This window comes from Monodelphis domestica, chromosome 7 (genome assembly GCF_027887165.1).
Source record: "Monodelphis domestica isolate mMonDom1 chromosome 7, mMonDom1.pri, whole genome shotgun sequence".
NCBI lineage: Eukaryota > Metazoa > Chordata > Mammalia > Didelphimorphia > Didelphidae > Monodelphis > Monodelphis domestica.
The window spans coordinates 309,687-335,460 of NC_077233.1; the positions used below are offsets into that span (position 1 = coordinate 309,687).

A 25,774-nucleotide genomic window follows, 5' to 3' on the forward strand; every position below is an offset into this window, starting at 1 on the left:
AAAAGGTGGGTTCCTTCTCCCTTACTGATCTGCAGAGAAGCTGCGACAAGGCCTTGTCGCCAGGTGATCTCAAGGGTCACTCGAGTGGCCTGAGCCCACGGAGCTAAAGAAGCGCCCCCAAGGGGGCACCGTCAGACTCGCCATCTTGGCAGGTGCCCCGAGGGAAGTGGGTGCCGGTGAGAGGCCCGGCCAAGTCCCCGCCTCCTGTCAGCCACAGGGCCTGATCCTCTCCGGGAGACAGCAGGGCCGGGGCTCCGCGCGAGGCGGCCAAGCAGACGTCAGCCCGGATCCCCACGGAGGGAGGGCAGACGCGGCCTACCAGGGCCCGTGCGCCGAGGTGCGAGGCTGCCCCGAGCTCTGGCCGTGGCTGCAGTGGAGTTAGGAAGCCCCGGACGGCCCTCACCTTCACCAGCTTTCCGCTGATCTCAGGCACGTCTCCCACCTTCCGGTTGTCCAGCATCCGGATTTCATAGGATTGACCTGTCACAAAAAGATGTCAGTCTTGTGGCGTCGCAACCACGTCTTCGAGGCGATTTTCTCCAAAGCACTGGGGGAAGGGCTCCCCTGGGCCCACGCCAGCTTCGCCAGCAGGGCTAATCGGGTTTGTTGGGGAACCCCCACCTTCCGTCTCGGAGTCAATACTGTGTCCTGGCTCCAAGGCAGAAGAGTGGTCAGGGCTAGGCCACGGGGGTCAAGGGACTTGCCCAGGGTCACCCGGCTGGGAAGTGTCTAGAGCCAGATTGGAACCCGGGACCTCCCGTCTCTAGGCCTGGCTCTCCATCCACCGAGCCACCCAGCTGCCCCCCTAAAATTAGGGAAGGAAAATTGGTCTAAAAGCCTAGGTAGAAGCCAAGGCAAAGAAGTAAAATGGCGCCCCCTTCCCTGCTGTAGGGCAGCCCCACCCCAGTTCAGTGGCTTGCCTATTAAGGAAGGGCAAAGCCGTGGATCCTTGCCCCCCACTGCCCTGACCCCGCCCCCACAGAAGCCTGGCGCTCGCTGCCTGGGGGAGGCTCAGCTGGCTCCGTTTCTAGTCAGCTCAGGAGAGCCGCAGCCCAGCCTAACGCACACCCGGGATCGGTTCCCCAAGAGGAGTAAGACGAGGTTTAGCCCAATGATGCTACCTGAGGAAGGCAGAAGGTCCAAGGAAAACGGGCTCATTCTCAGCAGCTGAAGGTTTGTGCCCCCCCCCCCCCCCGAGAGGAAGGCCTGGTGGGCCCGAGAAAGCCCTTCTGTTTGGGCCAAAAGCAGCAGGTTGCACTTGGCGGGCAGACTGAAGGAAGGGCCCAGGATGCCCGGCCTCTGCCCCCGGCGGTCACGTGGCGACAAGGGGCAAGGCCGCGGTTCCCCAGCCCCGTTGGCGGCCATCCGCCTGCCTGGCCCTTGCAAGAGGAGGGCCCGGGTTAGCAAAGACAACACAGACAGAAATCCAAGGAACGGGGAACGCTGGGACCGGAAGCCGTCGTCGCCTTGTTCGTCGGCAGTTTCTCGGACCTTTGGCAAAGCTCCGTGTTGGGTGGAGACCCAGCCAAGACTGTCTACCCGGATGAAGTAGCAGAGCCAGGAAGCAGCCCTCACTGTGTTGAGTAAGGCCAGCGGCTGCTCTGCCTGGCGGTGTCCCCAGGCCCAGCAGCAGCCCTACTGCGCGCTCCGTCTCCTTCCCGGGGGCTACAAGCTTTGGGGCCGGCCAACCCTGCCGGGCCAGGCAGGACCCTCGGGGAGGCCAAGGACAGGACTTCGGTTACCCACTAGCCATGCCCTTCGGGGCCCGAGCTTCTCCTGTCAGGGGCTCTAATGGACGGGCTCCTTCCTGCGGAGCCCGCAGCCGCCAGGCCCAGAGCCGAGGCCCTCTTTCACTCTGGCGGCGCTGCTGCTTTCGAGGGTGCCTCCAAGCACAGAACGGTCCCATCTCAGAGGGCTCCTCCTCCGGAACAAAGCAGCCTTGTCCTTGCGCCCTGGTTATCGGGGCTGGGTTATCTCCCACTGTCCGGGGCACGTGAGGCCACTCCCACCGGGCTTCCTCGCTCCATCCGGCAGCACCAGACGGGGCCTCTGAGGGCTCAGTGTAGGCCCCCCACAAGCCCTGGGCCTGTCAAACGACAAAGGGTCGGGGCGCCGGGACCGGCTCGGACCAAAGGGTCACCGCAGCTCGCCAAGATCCCCAGAGGAATTCTCTACGGAAAGACTGTTTCCAAATATGCCAAGGAAAAGACGAGATGGCACAATCATGTTCTGTGAATTCTAGACTGTCAGAAAATGCCAAGCTGAACTGGCAAAAAGCCCAGAGCAAGTACACCTACTAAGTGCCAGGCCCGGAGCTAAGCCCTGGAGATACAAAGGAAAGCAGAAAAAGCCAAACCACGTGACCAATTCTGTACCAGAAGACCCAAGCAGACTAAATAAGGGGACTGGGAAAAGCTTCTCAAGAGAGCTGGGATGGGCCAAAAGCCAAGGAAGGTGGAAACAGAAATGAAGAGGAGGCAGAAGCTGACACGTGGAAAGGAAAACCGAAGCAAGTTTTGGACTTTCTGACACTCGGGTGGAACAAACAGCAGTTGGAATGTTAGAGAGAACATATCGACCAGAAGGCCAATTGGTGGGGGGAAGGGGCTTGGAGAGTGACAGTTGCTCTGGAGGACTTTCCTGGCCCTCGGACCGGAAGGAGCACTTTCTCCCTGTGGAGGGATAGAAGTTCCTCCATTCCTGGATCTTTCCCAACGGTGTGCTCTACCTGGATTCCTGTGATCGTGTCACTGGACAAAAGGATTTAAGGGAGTGGTTTGAACTGTAAGGCTAGCCTTTAGGGTGTCAGCTCAAAGAGACAGGCCCAACCAGCTGTGAAGGTCAGAACCTCTTCTTCCTCTTGCTGTCTACTGCTAAAGACTTTGAACTTAAAAAAGCTAGCATAGATTAGCATAGACAGGAATAAAAGAAACCCTCCACCAGCCTGTGAGGCCTGGCCTCAGCTCAAAAGCTGAGAGACTCAAACCTCATTTGGGAAAATCCCAATTTCCCTCTTCCCTGATACCTCCCCAATGCAAACTTGTTTTTTAAATTCATCTTTATTTAAATAAACCACAGTCAGATAAGAGGACTATCATTTCAGGTGGATATAGAGGGAGCAGAACCTAAGGACAGTCATTCAACCATAAATGGTCCTTATTAGATCCAGGCCAGGCGACCATGGTCTGGGGGGAGGCTTGTCCCTCAGGAAGATGAGTGCTTACCTGCCCTGAGGTACCTTCAACATCAATCAATAGAGAAGATGTCCCCGCAGGCTATCATAGATGGCCTATTTCTAGGGAACCCCAGCCTCTCAGAAGGGGGTATCTCTCCTTTAACCTCACTGGCAGTCATATTCCCTCTATCCCTTCATTCTCTGTTACAAAACCTTCCTTATTCCCTGATACCGCTTCAATATCCCTACAATTCCTTTAACTATTAAGAGACGTGAGGACAGGGTCACTGGATCAAAGTACGACAGAGGGCACAAAGATGAAACAGGCAGACCCTGGCAAGAGACTAGATAGTAGTGGGAAGTGAGAGTGAGGAAATGAACAGGAATCCTAGGCTGAGCTTGGGGGGAGAGCCAAGGGCAGTGGTGCCTTCGAGAGTAATAGAGAAGGGGCAGCGGGGCAGCTGAGTGGATTGAGAACCAGGCTTGGAGTGGGGGTCCTGGCTCCAAAAGTGGCTTCAGATACTTCCTAGTTGTGTGACCCTGGGCAAGTCACTTGACCCCCATTGCCTAGCCCTTGCCACTCTTCTGCGTTGTAATCAATCTAAGACAGAAGCTGAGGGTTTAAAAAAAGAAAAGCAGTAAGTGTAGAAAAGGATTAAGGTTTTGGGGAAAAGATACAGAGTTCTATCTAGGACATGCCAAGTTGAAACTGTCTCCTACTATCCAGTTCAAGAAGCCCAAAGGATAGTTGGAGATACCAGGCTAAGAACCATTTGGATAAAGATGGCAACACTCTAAAGGAGAAGAGAAGATCTACTGTGGACCAGCAAAGCAGAACAAGAAGGAATAGCAGAATGAGGCAGGTAGGAGAAGAATGCAGTCAATGTCCACACAAAGGAAGTGAGGGAACCAAGAGGAGGCATCTGCCCCAGGCAATCTTCCCAAGGAGTGTGGCCACAGAAGGGAGGAGAAAAGCAATTGTGAAATTATGAAGCGAGGGGTTATCAGTGGGGAAGGGTGAGATTAGACTGGTGACAGAAGGGTTGAAGGGGCAATCTGGGATTCACTTGCAAAAGTAGAGGTTGGTCTCAGCAAGGAAAGCTGGGTAGCGGGCCTCCATTTTCTCCTTTAAGTAGGAGGCGAGGTTCTCAAGTGGGGGCAGGGGCTCACAAAGGGGGTTTGCGGGGATTGTGAAGGTTTCTCTACTGCAGTGAGGGTCCCTTCAGCTATAAAACTGGAAGTGAAGGCAGTGTAGAAATGTACCCAATCAGAGGGGGCAGAGAACCTGGCTCAAGAGAGTGGGGTCGCCCAGGACACCGTGAGTACAAGAAAGTGGAAGAAGGCACAAAAGGGTAACGGGTAAAGTCTCTGGAGCAGGAACTGCAGAAGGCTCAGTAGAAGGGGTGAGAAGCTTTAGAATGGGATGTTAGGGAACCACAAGGGATGGAAAATGGTCTAGACAACAACTGCCAAGTGGCTAGCATCACTGGGATCAGGAGGGGATGGCAGGGTGACAATCTGCTCACTCATTGATGACTGAGTCCCAGCAGGTTATCAGCATCCCTAGGAGTTGGGGCTCAGGATGATGGGAGACCCAGCCAAAGGGTAAGAGCTAGAAAGAGGGTGGGTCAAATGGAGGTGGCTCTGCTGGGATGGAAAGGGATGTTAGGGCTAGAGTTAAGAGGAGGCCAGGAGCAGAATGGAAAAGCCCCCACCTCCCTGCTCCCCTCCAAAAGGAACAAGGCAACTGGTTTCTTAAAGATTCTTAAAATCAATACTGTGTACTGTTTCCAAGGCAGATGAGTGGTAAAGGCTAGGCAACAGGGGTAAAGGACTTGTCCAGGGTCACACAGCTAGGAAGTGTCTAAGTCTACATTTAAACCTAGGACCTCCTGGCTCTCAATCCACTGGGCCACCCAGCTGCCCCCCCAGAAGATCGTTTTTAGAAGTCTTTAAAAATGTGACTCAACAGATCAGCCAAGTTGGGAACCAGGGCATGAGGATCCTTGGGTCAGGACACCCCTGCTTCTTGGAAAGGCATCACTAACTTCCTGCACCAGCCAGTCAGGGCCCCTCTTCCAGCCTCAGTCTCCTCATCTAGAAAATGAGAAACCGGGCTGGATATTGGGCTACAAAGAGGCTGTGTGCCAAGGGTTTTCACCAATGGATCCCTGCCCACCCATCCCTGACTCCACTCAAGAGTCCTGTTCTGATGTAGAGCATTCTTGAGTTATTTCATTAGTTCAATTGTTGTTCAGTCATTTCAGTCATATTCCACTCTCTGTGACCCCACTGGGAAATGGGTTTTCTAGGCAAAAGTCCTAGAGTGGTCAGTCATTTTCTTCTCTAGCTCATTTTACAGATGAGGAAATTAAGGCCAACGGGGGTGAAGTGAATTGTCTAGGGTCACCCACTCAGGAAGTGCCTGAGGCCAGATTTGAACTCAGGGAGAAGTCTTTCTGATCCCAGTCTGACATTAGCTCCCGTCTCACCTAGGTGCCCTGTCATCATTAGAGGACCAAACCAACTCTTTTCAACTCCAGAGTTCAACAAAAGAAGGATTTTGCCATCATGCCCCAAAGTCAAATTAAAACACAAGATCCAGCATCTGTGTATTTGTTGTCTCTCTTCCCTCCTCCAGCCTGAGGGAAGCCCACATGGCCTCTCATATGGCCTCCTGCACTAACTTCTTAAGAGATCTCTGGGACGTGTAGCCCAGCATCTAGCACAATGGGTCTGAGAATTGCCCTGTACCACAAACTTCGAGGCCTCCAAGAAACCCCTCCTCACTCCTCAGCATGGCATTTCAGTCCTCGTTTTCTCTTCTTCCCTTGCCTCCCTGCCCACCATATACACACTCTGCCTTGGTCTTGACCTCATACCCCGTGAGCTCAACACTACCCTGGCCCCTTCCCTGCTGAACCATCCCTAGGGCTCTCAGTCAGGAGCCTTCCCTTCCCAGGGTGCAGTGGCTGATGTTCCAGGCTAGAGGAAAGGTAAGGAAACAGGGGATGGCTTTCAGGGTTATTTTGTCTCTTATTTTGACTAGCACATGGACTGGCTAGTGCGTGCGTGCGTGCGTCTCTGTCTCTCTGTCTCTCGAATTCAAGACCATGTTGACCCTAAAACATCCTATGGCTCTGGTACAAATCTCCAACAGAAGTTTCTGCTCAGGCTAAGGCACTTCTGAGAAAGTCCCCTCGAACTCCACAGCAAGAGGCTAGAGAAGAACTCACAAGGCAGCAAGGGCCCCTCTGGTGATGCTGGATACAGCTCTCCTTCAAAGTCCTCCAGCCTCAACCTGTCTCCTGGAAGGATCTTTCAGTACAAGGCATCCTTGTGCCTACTGCCACTGATCTCTGTCTGCATCTTCTAAGTAAGTCACCTGTTCCCAGGCACCCACACCCATCAGAAAATGGGATCCTCTGAGAGATTAGGCTTGGATCAACATCTCTCACCCTACACCAAGATAAACTCAGAATGGGTGAATGACCTGAACATAAAGAAGGAAACTATAAGCAAATTAGGTGAACACAGAATAGTCTACATGTCAGATCTTTGGGAAAAGAAAGACTTTAAAACCAAGAAAGCTAGAAAAAAAAATCACAAAATGTAAAATTAATAATTTTGATTACATCAAATTAAAAAGGTTTTGTACAAACAAAACCAATGTAACTAAAATCAGAAGGGAAGCAACACATTGGAAACAATCTTCATAACAAAAACCTCTGACAAAGGTCTAATTACTCAAATTTATAAAGAACTAAACCAGTTGTACAAAAAAACAAGCCATTCTCAAATTGAAAAATGGGCAAGGGACATGAATAGGCAGTTTTCAGATACAACTATTAATAAGTGCATGAAAAAGTGCTCTAAATCTCTTATAATCAGAGAGATGCAAATAAAAACACCTCTGAGGTATCACCTCACACCTAGCAGATTGGCTAACATGACAGCTATGGAAAGTGATGAGTGCTGGAGGGGATGTGGCAAAGTTGGACATTAATGCATTGCTGGTGGAGCTGTGAACTGATCCAACCATTCTGGAGGGCAATTTGGAACTATGCCCAAAGGGTGATAAAATACTGTCTGCCCTTTGATCCAGCCACAGCACTGCTGGGTCTGTACCCCAAAGAGATAATGGACAAAAAGACTTGTACAAGAATATTCATAGCTGCGCTCTTTGTGGGGGCAAAAAATTGGAAAATGAGGGGATGCCCATCAATTGGGGAATGGCTGAACACATTGTGGTATCTGTTGGTGATAGAATACTACTGTGCTCAAAGGAGTGATGAACTGGAGGGATTCCATGTGAACTGGAAAGACCTCCAGGAAGTGATGCAGAGTGAGAGGAGCAGAACCAGGAGAACATTTACACAGAGACTAATGCATTGTGGTACAATCGAATGTAATGGACTTCTCCATTAGTGACAATGTGGTGATCCAGGACAATTCAGAGAGATCTACAAGAAAGAACACTATCCACAATCAGAGGAGGAACTGAGGGAGTAGAAACAACTGCTTGATCACATGGATTGATGGGGATATGGTTGGGAATGTAGACTCTAAGCAATCACCCCTGGTGCAAACATCAACAACATGGAAATAGGTTCTGATCAAAGATATATGTAAAACCCAGTAGAATTATGCATTGGCTACAGGAAGGGTGGGGGGAGGGGAGGGAGGGAAAGAATGATTCTTGTAACCAAGGAATAATATTCTAAATTGACTAAATAAAATTAAAAAAAAAAGGAAAGAAAATGGGATCCTCTGAGAGCCCTTCCCAAGCCCAAAGTGGTCAAAGCAGAGGAAAATAAGAACTCAAAAAATGCAAAGTACTGATACCCCAAGAAAGGTAACCCCAGACCTGTCCTCAGAAGAGCATCACCTCACACACTCTGCAGACTGGCCCAGTTGAGAAATGGTAGTAAGAGTTAATGGTAGAGAGCTGTGAGGAAACAGGCACTCTGATGCATTGTTGGTGGAGCTGTCAATCAGTATGAACATTGTGAAAAGTGGTTTGGAATTATGCAAAGAAAGTGACCTACATACTCACAACCCCAGACCTGGAATCTACTTCCATGTTCATGTGTGCCCCAAGGAGACTGCTGAGAAGAAATCCCCAAAGACACCAAAGCATTTAGAGGCACTTTTTATACAAAAATAGCCAAGGCCTGGAAACAAGCTCAATGACCCACTGATTGGGGCATGAGTAAACAAACTTTGGAGCATGAATGGAATGGAAATTTTCTGGGCTGGAAGAAATGGGAGGAGCTCCAAGAACTGACCCAAAGTAGAAACTGCATCAATGTCAATGAGAAGAACTACAGGACAAAAAAAAGAGAGAATGTACAAAATCATAAAGAACAAGCCTGGCTCAAAAGAAAGGCTAACAGGACAACCCCCTCAGAGCTATGGAAGATTTAAATTAATATCCAATAACTCTAAGCATTTTAGTTATAAGATTTATTGATAATAATAATCACAAAGTAGGAAAACCTGCTTTCCTAGTTGCGATAATCAAGGGAAAAGCGCACGAGAGGGCAGAGCTACACAAAACTTATATCCCCTCATTGTTGGTCTATAATGAGAGCAGGAACATGGGAAGCTGAGAAAGAGAGTTCTGGGGTTCAAACCCCAATGACACAGCTGCATAGTGTATCTCAGATTTTCAGTCTTTTTTGATGTATGCACCTGGTTATGTGGAGTTCTTTTGTCTTTAAAAAATACTATTTGTTACAGAAAGTGGCTCCGGGGGAAATTATGGGGATGTAAAGACAACAAGAATTGTCAATGAGAACTTTTTTCAGTGGAGAAGTCCCTACAATTGGGCTAGTGTCTGAAGAAGGCGCCATTTTGTGAGAGAAAAAAGGGGAATCAGTTGGCTACTTGCACGTGCAAATGATTCCTCCTCCCCCAGGCAGGCATGGCCACTAGGACGGTCCCCATAGCCCTCACCTTGGTTCAGGTAAGTGAGACTCTCGTCATGGAGTTTAACAGCCGGGGATGTCGCAGCACACAGCACATACTGGAAGGGCGGCTGTTTGGGGTCTCCATCCAATGGAAGGCCAGACTCTTCCTCCTTGAAAATGGGCAGTGCCAACACATCACTGAAAAGAAAAGAATACTCATCAACAATGTTAGCTTTGGTCACGTGTCCCATGGAGCTGTGCAGACGGGGCGCTCCAAGAGAACACACAAAGGCAGAAGGGGCAGCAGGGCTGGTGTCTCCTAAGGAAGCCCATGAATTGGCTGCACACCAAGCGACAGCCACAAAGACGCCCGACAGGGAAGCCAACGGCATGGGGAGCTCAGAGGGCAAGACAAGAGCAATCAGTCCTTAGCCAGGGATGGAGGGTGTCGTTGCCCAAGAGCAAGGCTGAGAGAGAAGATCTGTGACAGTCTTCCTGTAACAGTCGGCCCTTTTCTTTTTGTGTCGTGATCATCCTGTGAGAACTAATAATGGCTTCAGTGCCCTGAACAGCTGAAAAAGTTCATAGGACCAGTTTACAGCTGTGAAGAGCAATAAGGTCCAGCCTCCTTATTTCAAAGACGAGGAAATCAAGGCTCCCTACTATTTATTATGAATAACGAGGGGCTAAGGTGCTGGGCCCACAGTCGGGAAGACTCATCTTCCTGAGTTAGAATCCAGCTTCAGACACTTACTGGCCAAGTGACCCTGGGCAAGTCACTTAACATAGCATCTATAAAATGAGTATCAGCATAGCACCTCCTTCCCAGTGTTGTTAGGAACAAATGAGACAATGATTGCCAAGTGCTTAGCACGGTGCTCAGAACAAGGAAGAGCTATACAAATGCTGCTGTTGCTGCTGTTCGGGCACGTCCAACTTTTGGCGACCCAAGGACCGCACTGCCTGCGGGGATTTTTTCTCAGCAAAGATCTTTCGCTGGTGGATGAAGGCAAAAAATGACTTGCCCAGGATCACACAGGAGGGGAGGCCAGATTTGAATTCAATTCTTCCTGCCTCCAGAGCTGGCACTTTATCCACTGAGCCATCTAGCTGCCCCCATTCCAATGCCAATTGTTAACACGAATAAGTGGCCACGTCGGGATCCAAACACAGCCATTGGTTCCAAATCTAGCCCTTTCTCCACTATCCCGCCGACGCCGAGGGCCTGCCTCAAGTCTCTCTCCTAGGATAGGTGACAGGTTTCTGCTAAGCACCTGAAACGTCACTCCTGACTTCCCTCCACTGGACTTTCTCTTGTGGACTGTTGAAAACTCTTTTCCCCAGAAGCTGGCTACACCTCTGTACTCCTCACCCTGGAAGTCGCTCCGTTCCCTGTCTATGGCCTCTACCTCCCTTTAGCTGGCTCTCTTCAGAACCTCCATTTTAAGGAAGAAGTCCAGTTTTCTGGTTGACTAAACAGTGCTGAATACCTCCTGCTTTGTGTGAAAGGTAGCCAGGGACAGGCCTCCATTGAAAAGTTAGGGCCACCCCCCTGATAGGACCTCCTGGAGTTAGGGGTGGCTGTCAGGGCTTCTTCCCTATACAGTTCTATTCTGGTTTGTTGACAACATCCCCACACTGTGGAAATCTATGAACTGGAATCCCAGGGAAAAGCATCACAGTAAGAATCATCAGAGACATGGAGGCCATGCCAAAGCAGGAACAGATTACAGCTTGCACTTCCAGGAGAAAGAAAATGGAGGATGAGTTCTGGAACCAGAGCAAAGTTACTCTGAGGGGAGGAATTTCAACCTCAGTTATTCTTCTAAATTTCTTCCCCAGAGCAGCAAGTCATTATGAATTGCTACTCAAAAGTCCTAATTAACACCAGATACCCAATAACAAATAGGAAAGTTCACTTTATTGATCTTAACATATGCTTTTCAGACCTAGATAATCCCAATCAAGAGATAAATGGGAACAGGAACCACACTTTAGGAGGATGAAAAGATGAGAGAGGATGGATCTCTGGAGATGGCTGAATAAGAATAGAAAGGAATTTACATAAAACAAAACTATACATGGCTAGTCTACAAAAACCTCACCCAAAAAGCATATAAGCATATCATTTATTGATTGTAAATGCAGTAAAAGTATTTTTCTAAAAAACTCTTACCTTCCATCTTAGAATCAACTAAGCATCTGTTCCAAGACAATGAGCAGCAAAATCTAGGCTGAGGGGTGGGGTGGGGGGGTGGATAGTCACTTGCCCAGGGTCACAGAGCTAGGAAGTGTGAGACACCAAATTTGAGCCCAAGACCTCCCATCTCCAGGCTTGGTGATCTATACACTGAGCATTAAAAAGCATTTTAAAAGAAAAAAAAAATTCAAAAGAAATTGGAAACCAAATGACGTAAGTCTAAAGAAATGGTAGTCAAAGAACAAATTATATAAACGGCAGAAATGAAACAATATACCAAAACTTATAGGAGGCAGCTAAAGCAGTTCTAAAGGGAAACTATGTGTCTAAATGGACAAACTGATAATGAAGTTTGCCACTTTTTAAAAATTGGCAAAGAAAAAATTCCCTTCTAAATAATTTTAAAATTCTGCAAATTAGAGATTAATGAACTTGAAAGCCAAAAGACAACTAATTTGATCAATAGAACTAGGAACCACATTGAAATAGGAGAGAAAACCAAATCATCTACCACAAATTGTATGAAAAACAAAAAAGCAGAAGCAATTGAGGAAATCATTAGAGAATGATCTGCCCAATCCTCTGGTGGCAAGAGGAAGCGAAGTGGTTCAAAGGATAGAGCAGTGGGCCAAGTCAGAAGACCTGAATTCGAACCCAGTCTTGAGCTGGATCTGCAAAATGGGGATAAAAAAAAGCACTACCCTCCCCCCATAGGGTTGCTGTGAGAATGAAGTGAGACAATATTTGTAAATATTACAATGGTACAGAGTAGAAACACCTGCCTCCTATCTTTCGGATGATCATCACTACTCTTTTACTAGAAAAACTAGCTCTGAAAGAAAAGGGAATGACACAAAAAACAAAACTGTCACTTTTCTCCAGATGACAAAATGATGCATTTGCACTTGAGTTGTTGTCAGTCGTCTCCAGCTCTGTCACCCCATTTGGTGTTTTCATGGCAAAAATACTGGAGTGGTTTGCCACTTCCTTTTCCTGCTCATTTGACAGATGAGCAAACTAAGACATACAAGGTTAAGGGATTTGCCCAGGGCCACACAGCTAGGAACTGTCTGAGGCCAGATTTGAATCCAGCTCTTCCTCTATCCACTGCCCCATCTAGCTACCTTGATGTAGCTAGGAGAATCCTAGAGAATCAACTAAAAATGACTACTTTAATTATATTAATTGTTAACTTGAGCAAAGTTGAAAGATAGGAAATATATCTCTGTAAATCAACCTTCCTCCACATAACCAACAAAGCCCAACATGAAGAAGTAAAAATTCCTTTCAAAATTAGTGATGAAAAATACTATCCACCTCCTCCAGAGAAAGTGATGAAGTCAGAACTGACTGAAGCATACTTTTCATTACTTCACTATTATTACAAATTTTGTCACATTTTCGTTTGCGGCATGGCCAATATGGAAATGTTTTGCATGACTGCACATGTAAAAAAATCTATATATCAAATTGCTGGCCTTCTCAAGGAGGGGAGATGGGAGAAAAATTTCAAAACCAAGTGTAAAAAATTTCTGTTCATGAGTAATTGAGAAAAATAAGATGAAAATGAAATATATATTTTTAAAGCATTCCAAAAGCTACTTGGAAATCTTCTAAGATTCAAATAACTATAAAACAATATGTACTGAAATAGATCTAAATAATTGGAGAAATAATAAATGCGCAGATGCAGAACAAGTCAATAGTGTCCCAAAAGTTTTAGTGATAGTTAATATATATATATATATATAGTTAATAATAATAGTTAAGCTATTAGCTTAACACTGTAGCCTTTTTAGACTTCAGACTACCCAAACTAATTTACTTATTCAGGCCAGACCAATAAAAGTCCCCAAAGAATATTTCAGAATCAAAACCAAATTCCTATGGAAGAGCAAAGGGCCAAGACAGGTAAAGGCAAATGATAGAAAAAAGGGGGCAAGGAAAGAGATTTGTCCAGATCAGATCTCAAACTGTTTGAGGGAGCAGTAACCATTAACATGCTTTATCACCAGCTTACAAAACAAGCTAGCAAGCAGTCGATCAACACTTGTGGAGCACCAAGGGCTAGAGAAAGAGACTCCCTTGCTCTCAAGGAGTTCCCAGTCCAGTAGAGAAGGCAAGCAGCACAAAATAATTGAGAAGGAAAGCATCAAACTTGGGAGGCGCTGGGAACGGCTCCCCTAGACAGAACCTGAAGTCAGGGAAAGCAGAAGACAGCTGAGAAGAGGGAAGTCAGAGGAAATGCCCAGAGACCAAAAAGAGAGGGAGGCCAGGGCCACTGGATCAAAGAGTATGTGTGTGGGAGTCAGCTGGAAAGGGAGGAGGGAAGGCTTTGAATATCAAATGGAGCCTTAGTTTGCATTAGGGAGCTACTAGATGTACTAATTGGGGAAGAGGGGGTTACTTTGGTGAGACCTTCAAGAAAATCACTTTAGTGGCTGAATGGAGGACAGCTTGGAGGTGGGAAGAGACCCCAGGCAGGCAGACTACCCCCTCCCTCAACAGCTACTGCAATAGTCCAGGCATGAGGGGATGGGGATCTGCACAGGGGCTGGGGGGATCAGAGAAGAGGATGAGTTGACAGGAAGACGACCAACAGCTTCCGTATGTGATTGGGAGCAGGGTAGTGAGATTGAGACACCCAGGACAACTCACAGGTTGGGAGGATGGGGGCGTCCTTGGCGGAGAAGTCATGAGTTCTGTTTGGGACACACTGAGTTTAAGATAGCTATTGCACAGCCAGTGTCTGAAAAGGGAAGACTTAGAAGTGGAGCATTAGAAGTAGATCTGAGTCATCAGCTTAGAAATGATCGCTCAATCTAGCTGAGCTTACCCGAGGGAAGTGGTCTAGGGGGACAAGGGCAGAGGGTCCAGCAAAGGAGACAGAGGAGGAGCAGTCAGAGAGGGGGGAGAGAACCAAGGGAGAGAAGCTGGTTGATAACATCTAAGGCTGCAGAGGTCGAAGAGATCATCGGTCACTTTGGAGAACTGTTTCAGAAGCTGGAGTGTAAGGAATTAAGGAAAGCAGAGGCACCTAGTGTAGACGGGCCTTCCAGAAGTGTAGCCAGAAAGAGCACTGGAGAGACCCTAGAAGAGCTAGTAGGCAGGAAGGGCCTTCTCAAGACAGGGGAGACGGGGCCAGGAGCTAAGGAGAGGCTGGTGACAGAGCCAGAGATCCCTTGAGCAGGTAAGTATAGGGACAGCAGCAGAAGCACCTGAATGAGAGGAAGAAGGCACGTGGCCTCAGTCTTTTCTGCAAAACCTAAGGGCCATCAAGGAACAGGTTAGGTGCCCACAAGCAGAAGCAAGCCAATACGGTGGCAGCTCAGAATTTAATAAACTCAGACTCGAGTCCTGGGAAGATCATTATTTAAAAAACTGCGAGAAAAGTTGACATTTCGTTGGGTCAATCCTCCCAACAAACCCCAAGATGAGTTCCAAACGGCTACATCCAAAAGTCACATTAGCGAACTGGAGAAGCCAAAAAAAGGCCCCTTCAGACCCAAGGCTGTCAAAGTTCATGGTTAAACAACACAAAGTTACAGTTTCTGCGCAAATCCAATGTGGTAAAAACCAGAAAAGAAACAGGTACCGGGGAAAAATCTTTGTAACAATTTTGTCTGATTAGGATTCATCATCTCTGTGCAGGGAGAGATTAGGGTATTAGCTAAATGGACAACGGGTGCAAATGTAGAAGTCTAAGGGATGGGGCCAACAGATAAATGGCCAAAGAACAGGAACAAAGGTTTTAACACCCTCTAACATGGCTAGTATAATTAGAGAACCGCAGATTAAAGCATCTCTGAGGCTCTACTTCCCTCCCATCCATCAGGCTGGGCAAAGAGGCTAAAAGAGGAAAATCGGAGAATTTTGGTAGAAGACAAGAACATGGCTGCTGATGGGTGCAGCCATTTGGAGTTGGGGCTAGTTACCAAATGGGCCTATGCAGTGACCCAAAGAAGCCAAAGAGAGGAAAGAGATGAGCTTCGTGGATAGGAAATGGCTAGCACTGCGCCATCAGAAACGAGGAGGCCAGGGCAGAGGAGACCAAACTTGTGAGCAGAACCTGAGGCCAATGACAGAAAATGCTGGGAAAGACTTCTGCCCCCACCAGTCCTGGGTAGGGCCCTGCTTTGGATTCGGCTTCACGGGGATTTATGTTGAGAGGGTCCCTGCGTGTCCCGAAGAGTTTTTACCAACTGGGTTTGTCAAAAGTATAAAGAAACACCCTGAGAACTGGTGGGGGGTGTTGGCTGTTTGAGGTTACTGCTCTTGGCTTCTAGCCCTTCTAGGCCCCACACCAAGGCTTTCCTGGCAGGGCTCCTTCTCAGGGCCTGGATGACTCCTAGACCAACAGATGCCACCCAAGGCCCCTGCTGTCCCTGAGACTCTCAAATGGCCCTGGCCTCCCCAGCTTGCGCCACACAGACCTAGCTCAGCCCCGTCCTTGCTGGCCTTCGTTGTCCCCCCTTCTTCCACCCCCAGGAACTGGGGTCAGTTTGGGGGTTAAACAGGAGGAAGCGATTGGGCTGCGGGGTAGAAGGCAAACCCAATGGCCCAGGGTCTGGGAAATGAGACCCAAACCCTTCCGGACAAGGACAACAGAGAACTGAGAATCGGCCTGGCAGCAAATGGACCAGACCAGCAGCTCCCACCACCCACAACAGAGGCCCTGTGGCGACGGTCTGGTCTGGGGGGGGGGGGGGGGTCCTGGGCAGGAAAAATCTTTTCCAAGACAAGGCATTAAAAGAGCCTCAAAGACAGGACACAGAGAGTGAAGGGTGTCATGCTCAGTCCCTCCTTTCCAATCCTCCCCTTGCCACACCTAATGCCCCCCAAAGGGGTCCCCGAGTCCCCCCCTCCAGTTGTAGGAGCAAGCACCTAGCTTCTGACTCTTCATTCCCCTCATCGGCGCCTCAGGGTGCTTCAAACCCCAACCCCATGTGTTCCACCTGATGCTGTAGGAGACAGCACCCAGCTCCTGGCTCCCCAACCCCTCACCCCCTGCGCTCCGGGGTTCAAACTCCGCCCCCACCCCCAAGGTAGCACCTAGCTCCAGCTTTCCTTCCCTCCATCCCCACCCCCATAACTTTCCTAAGGCTGAGGATGTTACCAGGCCCCGCCCCTCCCCCTGCCCACCCACCACAAGCAGTAGGCTCCCGGGGTCAGGCCTCTCCCCCCCATCCCGTCTGCCACCCTCCCCACCTCCCGGGCCCATCTACTGCCGTAGGCGCGAGGTTGGGGGGTTAGGCTCATCCTGTCTCATCTCGGGGCCCCTTCTCCAGAACCCACATCAAGCTGTAGGCGGCAGCGAATTTACAGGGTAGGAGGCAGATTAGCCTCCGCTCCCTCTATCCCCTCCGCCCCCCAGCCCCCACCCTGCGGTAGGCGCAGGCGCCCCAGAGAGGGTTAGGCCCCGCCCCCTCCATGCCCCCCTACGGCCCACCTCACGTAGTAGGCCTCAGCTCGCGGAAAGCGGGGTGGGGGTTAGGCCCATCCTACTTTATCCCCTCTTCCTCCGCCCCCTCAGTCCTGGGCCCACCTCATGCTGTAGGCGCCGGCGCCCAGCTCCTGGCCGATGCCCGACAAGCTGGCGTCGAAGTCGTGCACCAGACCTGCCTCCACGGCCTCGTCCATCTTCAGCACCCAGGCCATGGCGGCGGCGAGAGCGGGAGCGGGGGAACAGCAGGAGATCGCGGGGGCGGTCAGCAAGGCCGGGCAACAAGGCCTGGGCTGGAACCGAGACTGAGGCCGAGGCCCGAGCGCGGCGGCACAGACGCCCCCAGCCCGCGGGCCGTAGCCCAGCTCATGCCGCCCGACCGGCCCCAGTCCACCTGGCCCGGCCACCAGCCCCGGGCTCGGCCCGGCCCGCCTCGCGCATCGCGGGGCCCCCTGCGGGGCGCTGGCCGCCTCAGCCCTAAGCCCCGCGCCCCCAGCTCCCGCAGCCTCTGCAGCAGGAGCCACACACAGACGCTGCCTCAGACGCCTCCGCCGCCGCCGCTTCCGCTTCCGTCCGCGCCCGCGCCCGGCCTCCGATCACTCCGCCTCCTCCCCGCGCACGCTCATAAGACACAACGCGGCCAAGAGGGCGGGGCTTCGCCTCCTAAGGCTCCCCTTCCGCATCCAGATTATTAAGAGAAGCTGCGTGTAATCAAGGCGAGGACGAGCCGGAAACAGAGCCCGACCGACCGCCCCCTCCGCTGGATTGACAGAGAAACGGACCAATAATAATCGCGTACTGGGGCGGGGTCAGTGCGGAGGTTTCTGCTACTGCTCTGGCAGGCGGAAATGGGCGCGCAATGAGCACGTGCCTCCTTGGGGAGGGGAGGGAATCCCCACCCACACCTCTTCGCTGGGGGTATCTCCAAGCGCGGAGCCAAAGATCTTGGCCCAAGAGGCTTTGCTCCGAGGCTGGTGGGGTGGGGATCCGGGCCGAAAGAGTGCGGCACTCTCCCTTCCCCGCCGGACCCCAGGCCTCAAGGTTTCCCAAAATCACTCGAGTGACTGCCAGCTCGATGGCCTTTAAGCGCCTGCTGCATGCCGGACCCTGCTCTCGAGGAGCTTCCAGTCTAGGGGGGGGGGGCAGCAGAGCGACAGACTAGACAAACCAGGGACCGGATCTAAGCCCCCTCCCCCGCCAGAGGATACCGCCCCGGGGAACTCAGAGAGAGAGAGAAGGGCTTCCTGCTAGAAGGGGCTTGGAGAGAGCCCACCCCCAAGCCGCCCCCGCCGCCGCCGGAAGTTAGCCTCCGGGGTGCCCAGAGCCCAGGGATGGAGGGTCTTGCTGGTGTGTAGCCAGGAGATCTAGCGCACAGGAAAACCTGGGAGGCAGGAAGGAGCCTTCCTGGGAAGGCGGGGTGCCTGGAGGCCATCTGAGCAGGGTGCTGAGCAAACCAGCACCCTGATGCAGGCAGATCCCCCTGCCTTTGAGGTGCGTCAGAGCCAGGCACTGGAGATGGAGGAGAGAAAGAACAGAGGGGAAACGGGGGAGAAATGGTGCCCTGGCACCATGGGGAGAGAGGACCCTCTCCAGGAACAGGAGATGAGGAGTGGGAGGGGGGAAGGGTCACCAGGTCCCGGGGGAGAAGGCAGTTGTGATGCAGGTGGGCAATGGGCAGCCAAGGAAGTGGGGCCGAACGCTCTGAAATCTGGAATTTCTCACCAGTTGGCATGAGTGAGCCAAGCATAAACTGCCCAATCTGCGTTATTGATCAGCGCCAGCGCTGTACTGCCCGTTGCTCCTAATGGTTTTACGGTGTTCTCCAGCCTAGTTCACTCCAGCAACTTGCTCCGGGCTTCTCCTGGCTCTGTCCTTTGATGAAGGCACTGGCAGGGGGACAAAGGGGCTAAACGAAGAGCTGCGGGCCCAGGAGGGTCAACCAGTGGGCAGCGCCATAGTCCACCAGCTCCCAGGCTACTTGCTCTACCAGCAGCGTTCAGACTTCTTCAAATAAAAGTCTTTGTTTCCTTCTGGATTGAATGGAGTTTGAGTCTGCCCTCCGGGGAGCCACAGACTTGGGGCTTTCTCGCTCCACAGTCGGAGATGCAGATTGAGATCAGCCAAGAGGTTGGAGCAGGTGAGCTAGACTCGAGACTCATCAGCACCCACATGGTCACCGAGTTCAGGAGAGCAGATGAGGGCATCCAAGTGGCCTTTTCTGGAGGGACTCCTCCAGTCAGGGGTGTGGAGGAAGCTCCAGAGGAGCGCTCAGAGATGGAGGACAGGACGGGGGAGACACACACTCCTATCTAGAAGAGAGTCAGCCACAGTGTCCAAGGCTGCAGAGAGGTCAAGGAAAAGGAGGGCTGAGAAAAGGCTCGCCCGGGATCTGGCAACCAAGAGACCTCCAGCGAAGGCCCTCTCTCAAGAGCCCCAAAGGGCAGAGGCTGGAGCAGCTGTGGGCACATGCCAAGAGAAGCTGCTGCCCGGGAGAAAGGACTTCGAGTGCTTCTTCCCTGGAACCTTCATCAGAGGCTGGAGGACCACGAGCCAGGAATGTTCTTCCCACTCACATTCCTTGATTCCCCTGGGTGGGTGGGACACGACACTTTTTCCCAGAAGACCTTGGAAACCTTTCTACTGGCTCCTAGTGGAGGAGCTGTTTGGAAGTTCTCAGTCGGGCAGGGAATGCTTAGTTGGGAGGAGACCCAGTGTCCACCTCCAAGCCTCAGGCTGCCCATCTGGACACAGAACCCCCTCCGACTTGGGTGGGCCAAGAGCACCCTTCCAAAAGAGCATATGCCCCCCCTTCCCCAGGGCAGCTCCCAGCAAGTCCCAGCAGAGCCACAGTCAGAGGGGGGCCCCCAAAGCCCTGCACCTCAGTCTGCTCCCAATGGCAAGAACAGCTGCCTTGGGTTGAGATGGTCCAAGAGTCTGGCTTTTCTAGGGCACTGTGTGTGTCTATGTGGTGTACCTGTATGAGTTTGTGTAGGTGTCTGTACATGTATCAATGTTTGTGTCTTGTGTATATATACTTGTATGTCTGTGTGTGTGTACATGTTGGGAGGAGGTACTTTAAGTCCTCATTCACGGGGTGGGGGGACACTCTGAGCCCCACCTGACCCCCAAGGCTGGCCTGGGTTCAACAGCAGATGGCAGGGAAGAGGGATCCAGGGACTTCCCATCCCTGCCCAGGTGAGCCCCAGTTGTGGTCCATGAAGTCAGCAGGAGTCTGGGAACATCTTAGCCCTGCATACCCTGGCTGGGGCTGCTGGGGCCAGGAGAAGGAGAAATGGTGGGAGGGGACCCTCAGCCTCCAGAGGTCCCGTCACTCTACCAGGGACTGGGAGGTGGGATGGCTTTCAGACAAGTCTCCTCAGCCTCTGCTCAGCACTCTCAGAGAGCTGCTGGAGCCCAGTCCTGCTGGCCAAGCTCTCCAGGGTCCCCATGAGACTGAGATGGAGGGCAGTCAAAGGCTTAGTCCCACAAGGCAGCCCCCGACTGGGGAGGTCCCAGACAGACCCCGAGAAAGAGGTGACTTTGGGAAGACAGTGCATCTCAGAACTTAGCACAGGGGCTGGCACATAGTCGGTGTTTAATAAGTGTTGACTGATGGGAAGAAGAGGATGCTTTGTTTGGCTTGGGCTGCTGAGAGCCAGTGGGCTCCCCTTTCACAGAGGATTTCTAGGGGAAGCGGGGGATTGGCTCGTAAAAGAGATTCCTAGCCATGCATGGGGCGGAGGAAATTGGGTGATTTTGTGCTTCCTTAACCAAAAAGCAATGAGACCTTCCTTTGACTCTGAAACCAACAGAATTTAGAAACGATATCTCTGGCTTTTACAACCCCTCCCCCACGTCTCCCCCAATCTCTTAGAACAAAGAATTTTTTCGAAGAAAAGAGAAAAGCCCAGTAAATCTAACGAAGCCATTGGAAAGCAGGTGTCCGGAGATGCGCACCTGGCAACCGCCGGCTCGCGTCTCTTAGCCTGCCCCGGCTCCCCGCAGACTCTCAGCACTTGCGGGCCGCGTAGGGCGTCTACGGTGTCGCGCGCTCGCTCGTTGATGCCGTTTCGGGGGTGACTGCGGCGGCGGAGGCGGTTCCGCGGCTCCATCCCCCAGTCGGGGCTGCGGCGGAGCGGGCTCCATGGCGCGGGGGCTCTAGGCGCGGGGATTCGTGGGTGGCGGCGACCCGAGCGGCAGCGGCGGCGGGAGGGCGGGTGGCAGGGCGGGCGGCAACATGGGCGAGAGAGAGAGGAAGATGTTGGAGCTGAGGCACCGGGCGGGCGGCGACCATGAAGCGGAGAGCACCAGCGACAAATGCGAGGTTTTGGGGGTTTCAAGGTGTCACACGTGACATCGTTGTAATTTTCCAGCTTCTCTTTGGTTTCTGCAGCTAGCCTTTCCGGGTGCTGTAATCCACCTCTCTACCAGCAAATTTTATTTAACCTGTCGGGAAACTGATATTGATGATAAATACGGAGATTTGGATTCCGGAACAGATTCCGACCTTCCAGAAGTTCCACCATCCTCAGACAGAAGCCCGAAGTGCTTAAGAAAGCTCTCTCGGGCTTCTCTGCAAGGTGGAGTTCTTGCTCTGACTGTGACTTCACTACTTTTCCTGATCATCTACATGGGATCATTTATGTTGGGCTTCCATGAAATTATTACCATAGGTTATAGTCGGCTGTTCTTATGAGCTACCATGGTGTAGAACACTAAGCTGGCATTTTTTACTGGGTGTGAACTACGTTGTCTGTGGGGAGGCAGACTGTAGCCGATTGTTTTGCTACAGTTGTTCAAAGAGAAGAGCAGCTTCAGTTCCTGTCGGCTATCCTTCGCCCTCTGTCTGGCAGGTTTCTGCATGTTTGTACTGAGCTTGGTGAAGAAACATTGTCGCCTTCACTTTGACACGTCCGCATGGACTCGTGTCACTTTGCTGAGAGCTGTGACTCAGGCTCATCTTGGCATCCAAAATCCGTTTGAAGGCATGGCGTGGCTTCTTGGTCCAATATCGGGTGCTGTCTGCAATGGCGTCCCAGCCGACCGTTTTGGATTCTTCTCTGGAAGACCTCCCCTAACTAAGCTGTCTCCTGAAAAGGCACGGGGAGGATTCATTGGAGGATTCTTTTCCACAGTTGTCTTTGGGTTCATCGCTGCCTACATCTTGGCAAAGTACCAGAACTTTGTTTGTCCAATCGAACATAGAAGAGAATCGATTCATGTGTAACAGAGTGTGAACCGTCAGAACTTTTCCCACTCCAGACTGCTTCTGTTCCTCCCTTATTGAAAGGAGTGTTGAGACGGGACACAGTGAGCTTGTATCCACTCCAGAGACACAGCATCGCACTTTCAACGTCTGCATCTTTAATCGGTGCTTTTGGAGGCTTCTTTGCTAGTGGATTCAAAAGCGTATCAGCAAATATTTATGGGACAGCAAGGATCTCAGGCACAGCAGAGCATGCGGCTGTGCCCGAGATCCTTGCTGTCCCAAACATTTCTTTGGAAAAATGAATTCAGAATAGCCACGGATCCAAATTCATAAATATTTGCTGATGCCCTTTTAATTTTCTCTTCTTCAGTTGTCTTGGTCGAGAAACAGTGCCCCCCTTTGGCCCCGGGGGCAGCATCTACACCATTTGCTTATTTCATGATCCATATTTAGACTCGTGAAAAAGTCAATGGTCTTGTGTAAGGAGCAGAAAGGCCAGAAAGCCTTTGCTTTGGTGTATCTGATTACATTTCTCATCAATTCATCGAAAACTACTGATGCTGTAGAAACTCTCCCTGTTAATTATTTAATTTACTTGTTGCAGCTTCAAGAAATTGAGTAGTCCTAGCTAAAACTATATAGGGAATAACAGATATGTTTATAAAGAATGTTACGCTAATAAAAAAAAAAAAGAGTAAATGTTTTTGTTTACATTAGAATTAAATTCCAATCACTTTTGACTATGTAAAGTGAAAAGTTGCATTTAGCCCTGCCAGGGCACTATGTACGTATTCTATAGATAGCCTAGTCATTCCAAAAGAGAGGATAGGTTGAATGGAGAGCTAAGAAACGGACTTCTTAGTCCTACATTTGTTAGGTTATTGCTGTTGTTGAATGACTACAATCATTGTGCTTTTCAATAGAAATTGAGAATTGGCACTGGAAAATTCTTTGATAGGAAGACAAGTCTCAGAATCAGGCTGCTTGCCATTTGTTGGTTTCCCTCTGCCTCATCAATCACTAAGAGCTAATCATGAAAGCCCTTTGGATGTAAATAAACATATGCCCATCTGGTGGACTTTATAAAGCAAACCTATGTGTGTGTGTGTATGTGGGTGGGTGGGTGCATCATGAAGCTATGTATGTTTTAATGGGTTTTCTCATACATGTCTGCATGTTTATAGAAAAAATGAAATTTGTGAATTCGTTTGGGGAAAATCTAGAAGAGGTCATTAAATAATTGCTAGCAGTAATGAAAAAATTAGAAGGGAATCTAAAGAAATAGCCGCATTGCAAACACTGAAATGTATTATAAAATATAAAGCTTTAATGGCCTTTTAGAAATACAGATGACTTCAAATTGAGAATAAATTCTATATGTAAAAACAGTCTTAATTTTTATTTTAACAGAGCTACAAAGATTCACTTTTTTAGAATAATTTTATAGCATGTATCTTAAGATAGAATCTATTTTAACAAATAAAACCTACCTATGTGGATCATTTTTATATTTACACTGTGAAGAAGTAAATATTTCAAGATAGTAATTGTGATAGTAAGAACAAAGCTAGGATCTTCCTTTTCAGCCATAATAATGGCCACTTATTCTGAATTTACCTTTTTAAAAATTAAGTATTCTACTCTGAAATATAGAAGTTAGTTTACTACACATGCACAGCAAGGCAGCTGGGTGGTACAGAAGATAAAAGCACTGTATCTGGAGCTATGAAGATCAAAACTCAAATCCAGGCTCAGCTACTTAATAGTTGTGTGACCCTGAACAAGTCACTTAGGCTCTGTCTGCCTCAGTTACTTCAACAGTAAAAAAAAAATGGGAGAAAAGTACTTATCTCCCAGGGTTGTTGTCATGACAAGATAATATTTGTAAACTGATCTTCCTAAAGTGAATTTAGAACCATGTCACTCCCCTCACTCAATAAACTCCAATTGCTCCCTGTTAAAAAAAAAAAATTAAGTATTCTAGCCACTGCTTCCTGCCCTCAAATTTGCTGGTTTACTTTTTAACCTCTGGAAGCCAGAAAACCATTATTTCTTCCTCTTAGTGATTCCCCTCGCCTTGGTTCATGGGTATGTGTTCCTATTTAAGAATGCAGTCAATAGAAAGGGGTGGGAGGGGGATCTGCTTTTCCATTGGTGGCTTTTTTTGATTTACATTTTGGTTTTTACAAGGATGTCGTACCTTGTTTAACAGAGATGTAGAAACAGCAATGTAGATACTGTACAGGTGTCGACTTTTTATGTATGTTCTAATTGGTTTCCTAAATCTTTTATGAAAACTGGATTGGGGGAGAAACAAAACTTAAAACTGCAAAAAAAAAAAAAGCAGGTGTCCATACGTGCAATACGAAAACAGGAGCTGTCTCTGCAGCATGGGCTGCAAGGAGGTGGGGGAAGAGCCTTCCCAGGGCTGCCCCTTACTCCATTGGAGTCATCATGGGGATCTTTCTCTCCATTCTGCTCATTTCACTTTGCAGTGGCTCATGTGGGTCTTTCCAGGCTTCTCTGGGTATCATAATCATCTCTTAGGTCCAGTTCAGTCATCGTCCACTCACAGGCAGGAGGCTCCTTTTGTTGAGCCATTCCTTGATCAAAGATGGCTACTTGGCTTTCACTTCCTTCATACCTCACACACAGAGCTGTTCGGAATGCCTTTCTTTAGATAAATGGCCTGCGTGGGGCATATGCCCAGTACTAGGAATTCTGAGACAAAAGGTCTAGACAATTGAACCAGTTTGTTTGCATCATTTCAAAGTGTGTTCTAGAATGCTGCTCCTGATCCACAACTTCAGCAACAGTGCACCTGTCGCAGCAGCTATTGCCATCTTCTGCCAGCTTGCGGACGGTGAGGCAACAAAAACTATAGGTAAGAGAACTTGCTGATCTTCCTTTTGGGGAAAGGAGCCCCCACGTCATGTAATATTTATTGGGAGAGGAAATGGGATTGGAAAAGGGGATAATAGGAGGTGTGTATGGGGGTATGGAGGAGAGAGGAGAGAGAGGGTATATTGCTTGGTGAGGCTAAGGAGGGAGATGCCCCCTGCTGAAAGGCAGCAGCAGGGGTCTGATAAGGACTGTTTATCCTGGAATGACTGAACTGGAGTTCATCTCCCTCTATGACCAGAAAAGATAGTCCACTTATCTGACTGCAAATTCAAATAATATAAAGGTTAATAACCAGTTGGGATTGGAGTTCTTTCCTCAGCTTCAGAGTTGAGGCCAGACCAGAGGCTGGCGGAGGGTTTGTCCCACTCCCGTCTACTCTATATCAGTCCAGTTTTGTCTTTTTAGAATCTTAGCAGTAGGCAAAGCAAAGAACAGATCTGACCTTCAGAAGCCTATGTCTTCCAGCTGAACCAAGAGGAGCATGCCACTCCAGACTGGGCTGAACAAGCTCCTCTCTCCTCCAACACCAGGGAGCAAGTCCCAACCTGGCAGGAAGGAAGTGCTAGTCACAAGACCCAACTGCCACTCCCAATTGCCCCTTCCCCTCCAATTGTTACTCCAGTTTCCTTTCCACAGTCAATAAAACTGCAGATCTTTGGGAGCAGCTGGGTATCTCAGTGGATTGAGAGCCAAGTCTAGACATAGGAAGTACTGTGTTCCAATCTGGCCTCAGACACTTCCTGGCTGAGTGACCCTGGGCAAGTCACTTCACCCCAATTGCCTAGCCCTTACCACTCGTCTGACTTTGAACTGTGAAGATTAAATTTAACTTTCCCCTGATTGTGAAAATTAAATTGTAGCCCCTGCCTAGTTTTTGATCTAATCACTAAAGGTGTAAACATCCCATTCACACTTGAGTGGGGGAGGTCTG

The 25,774-nt window shown here is 49.8% G+C and overlaps 1 protein-coding gene and 1 pseudogene across 4 annotated transcripts in view; one reads left to right on the forward strand and one right to left on the reverse strand.

Annotated features, from left to right (window-relative positions):
• Positions 1-17,333, reverse strand: part of UBP1 (upstream binding protein 1) — a 34,252-nt gene extending 16,919 nt beyond the window's left edge. For 2 of the 4 annotated variants that reach the window (XM_056803997.1, XM_056803996.1), the window contains exons 1-3: positions 16,833-17,327; positions 9,134-9,285; positions 404-480 (exon numbers count right to left, since the gene is read on the reverse strand). In XM_056803997.1, coding sequence (XP_056659975.1) covers positions 404-480; positions 9,134-9,285; positions 16,833-16,945 — 342 coding nt within the window. In that variant the 5' untranslated portion in view covers positions 16,946-17,327. Of the gene's footprint in view, positions 1-403; positions 481-9,133; positions 9,286-16,832 lie in introns of all 4 variants that reach the window. The other 2 variants (XM_056803995.1, XM_016424642.2) reach the window with 2 other exon arrangements.
• A 3,634-nt stretch (positions 17,334-20,967) lies between these two features.
• Positions 20,968-23,325, forward strand: LOC103094427 (phosphatidate cytidylyltransferase 1-like; annotated as a pseudogene).
• The last annotated feature ends 2,449 nt before the right edge of the window (positions 23,326-25,774 follow it).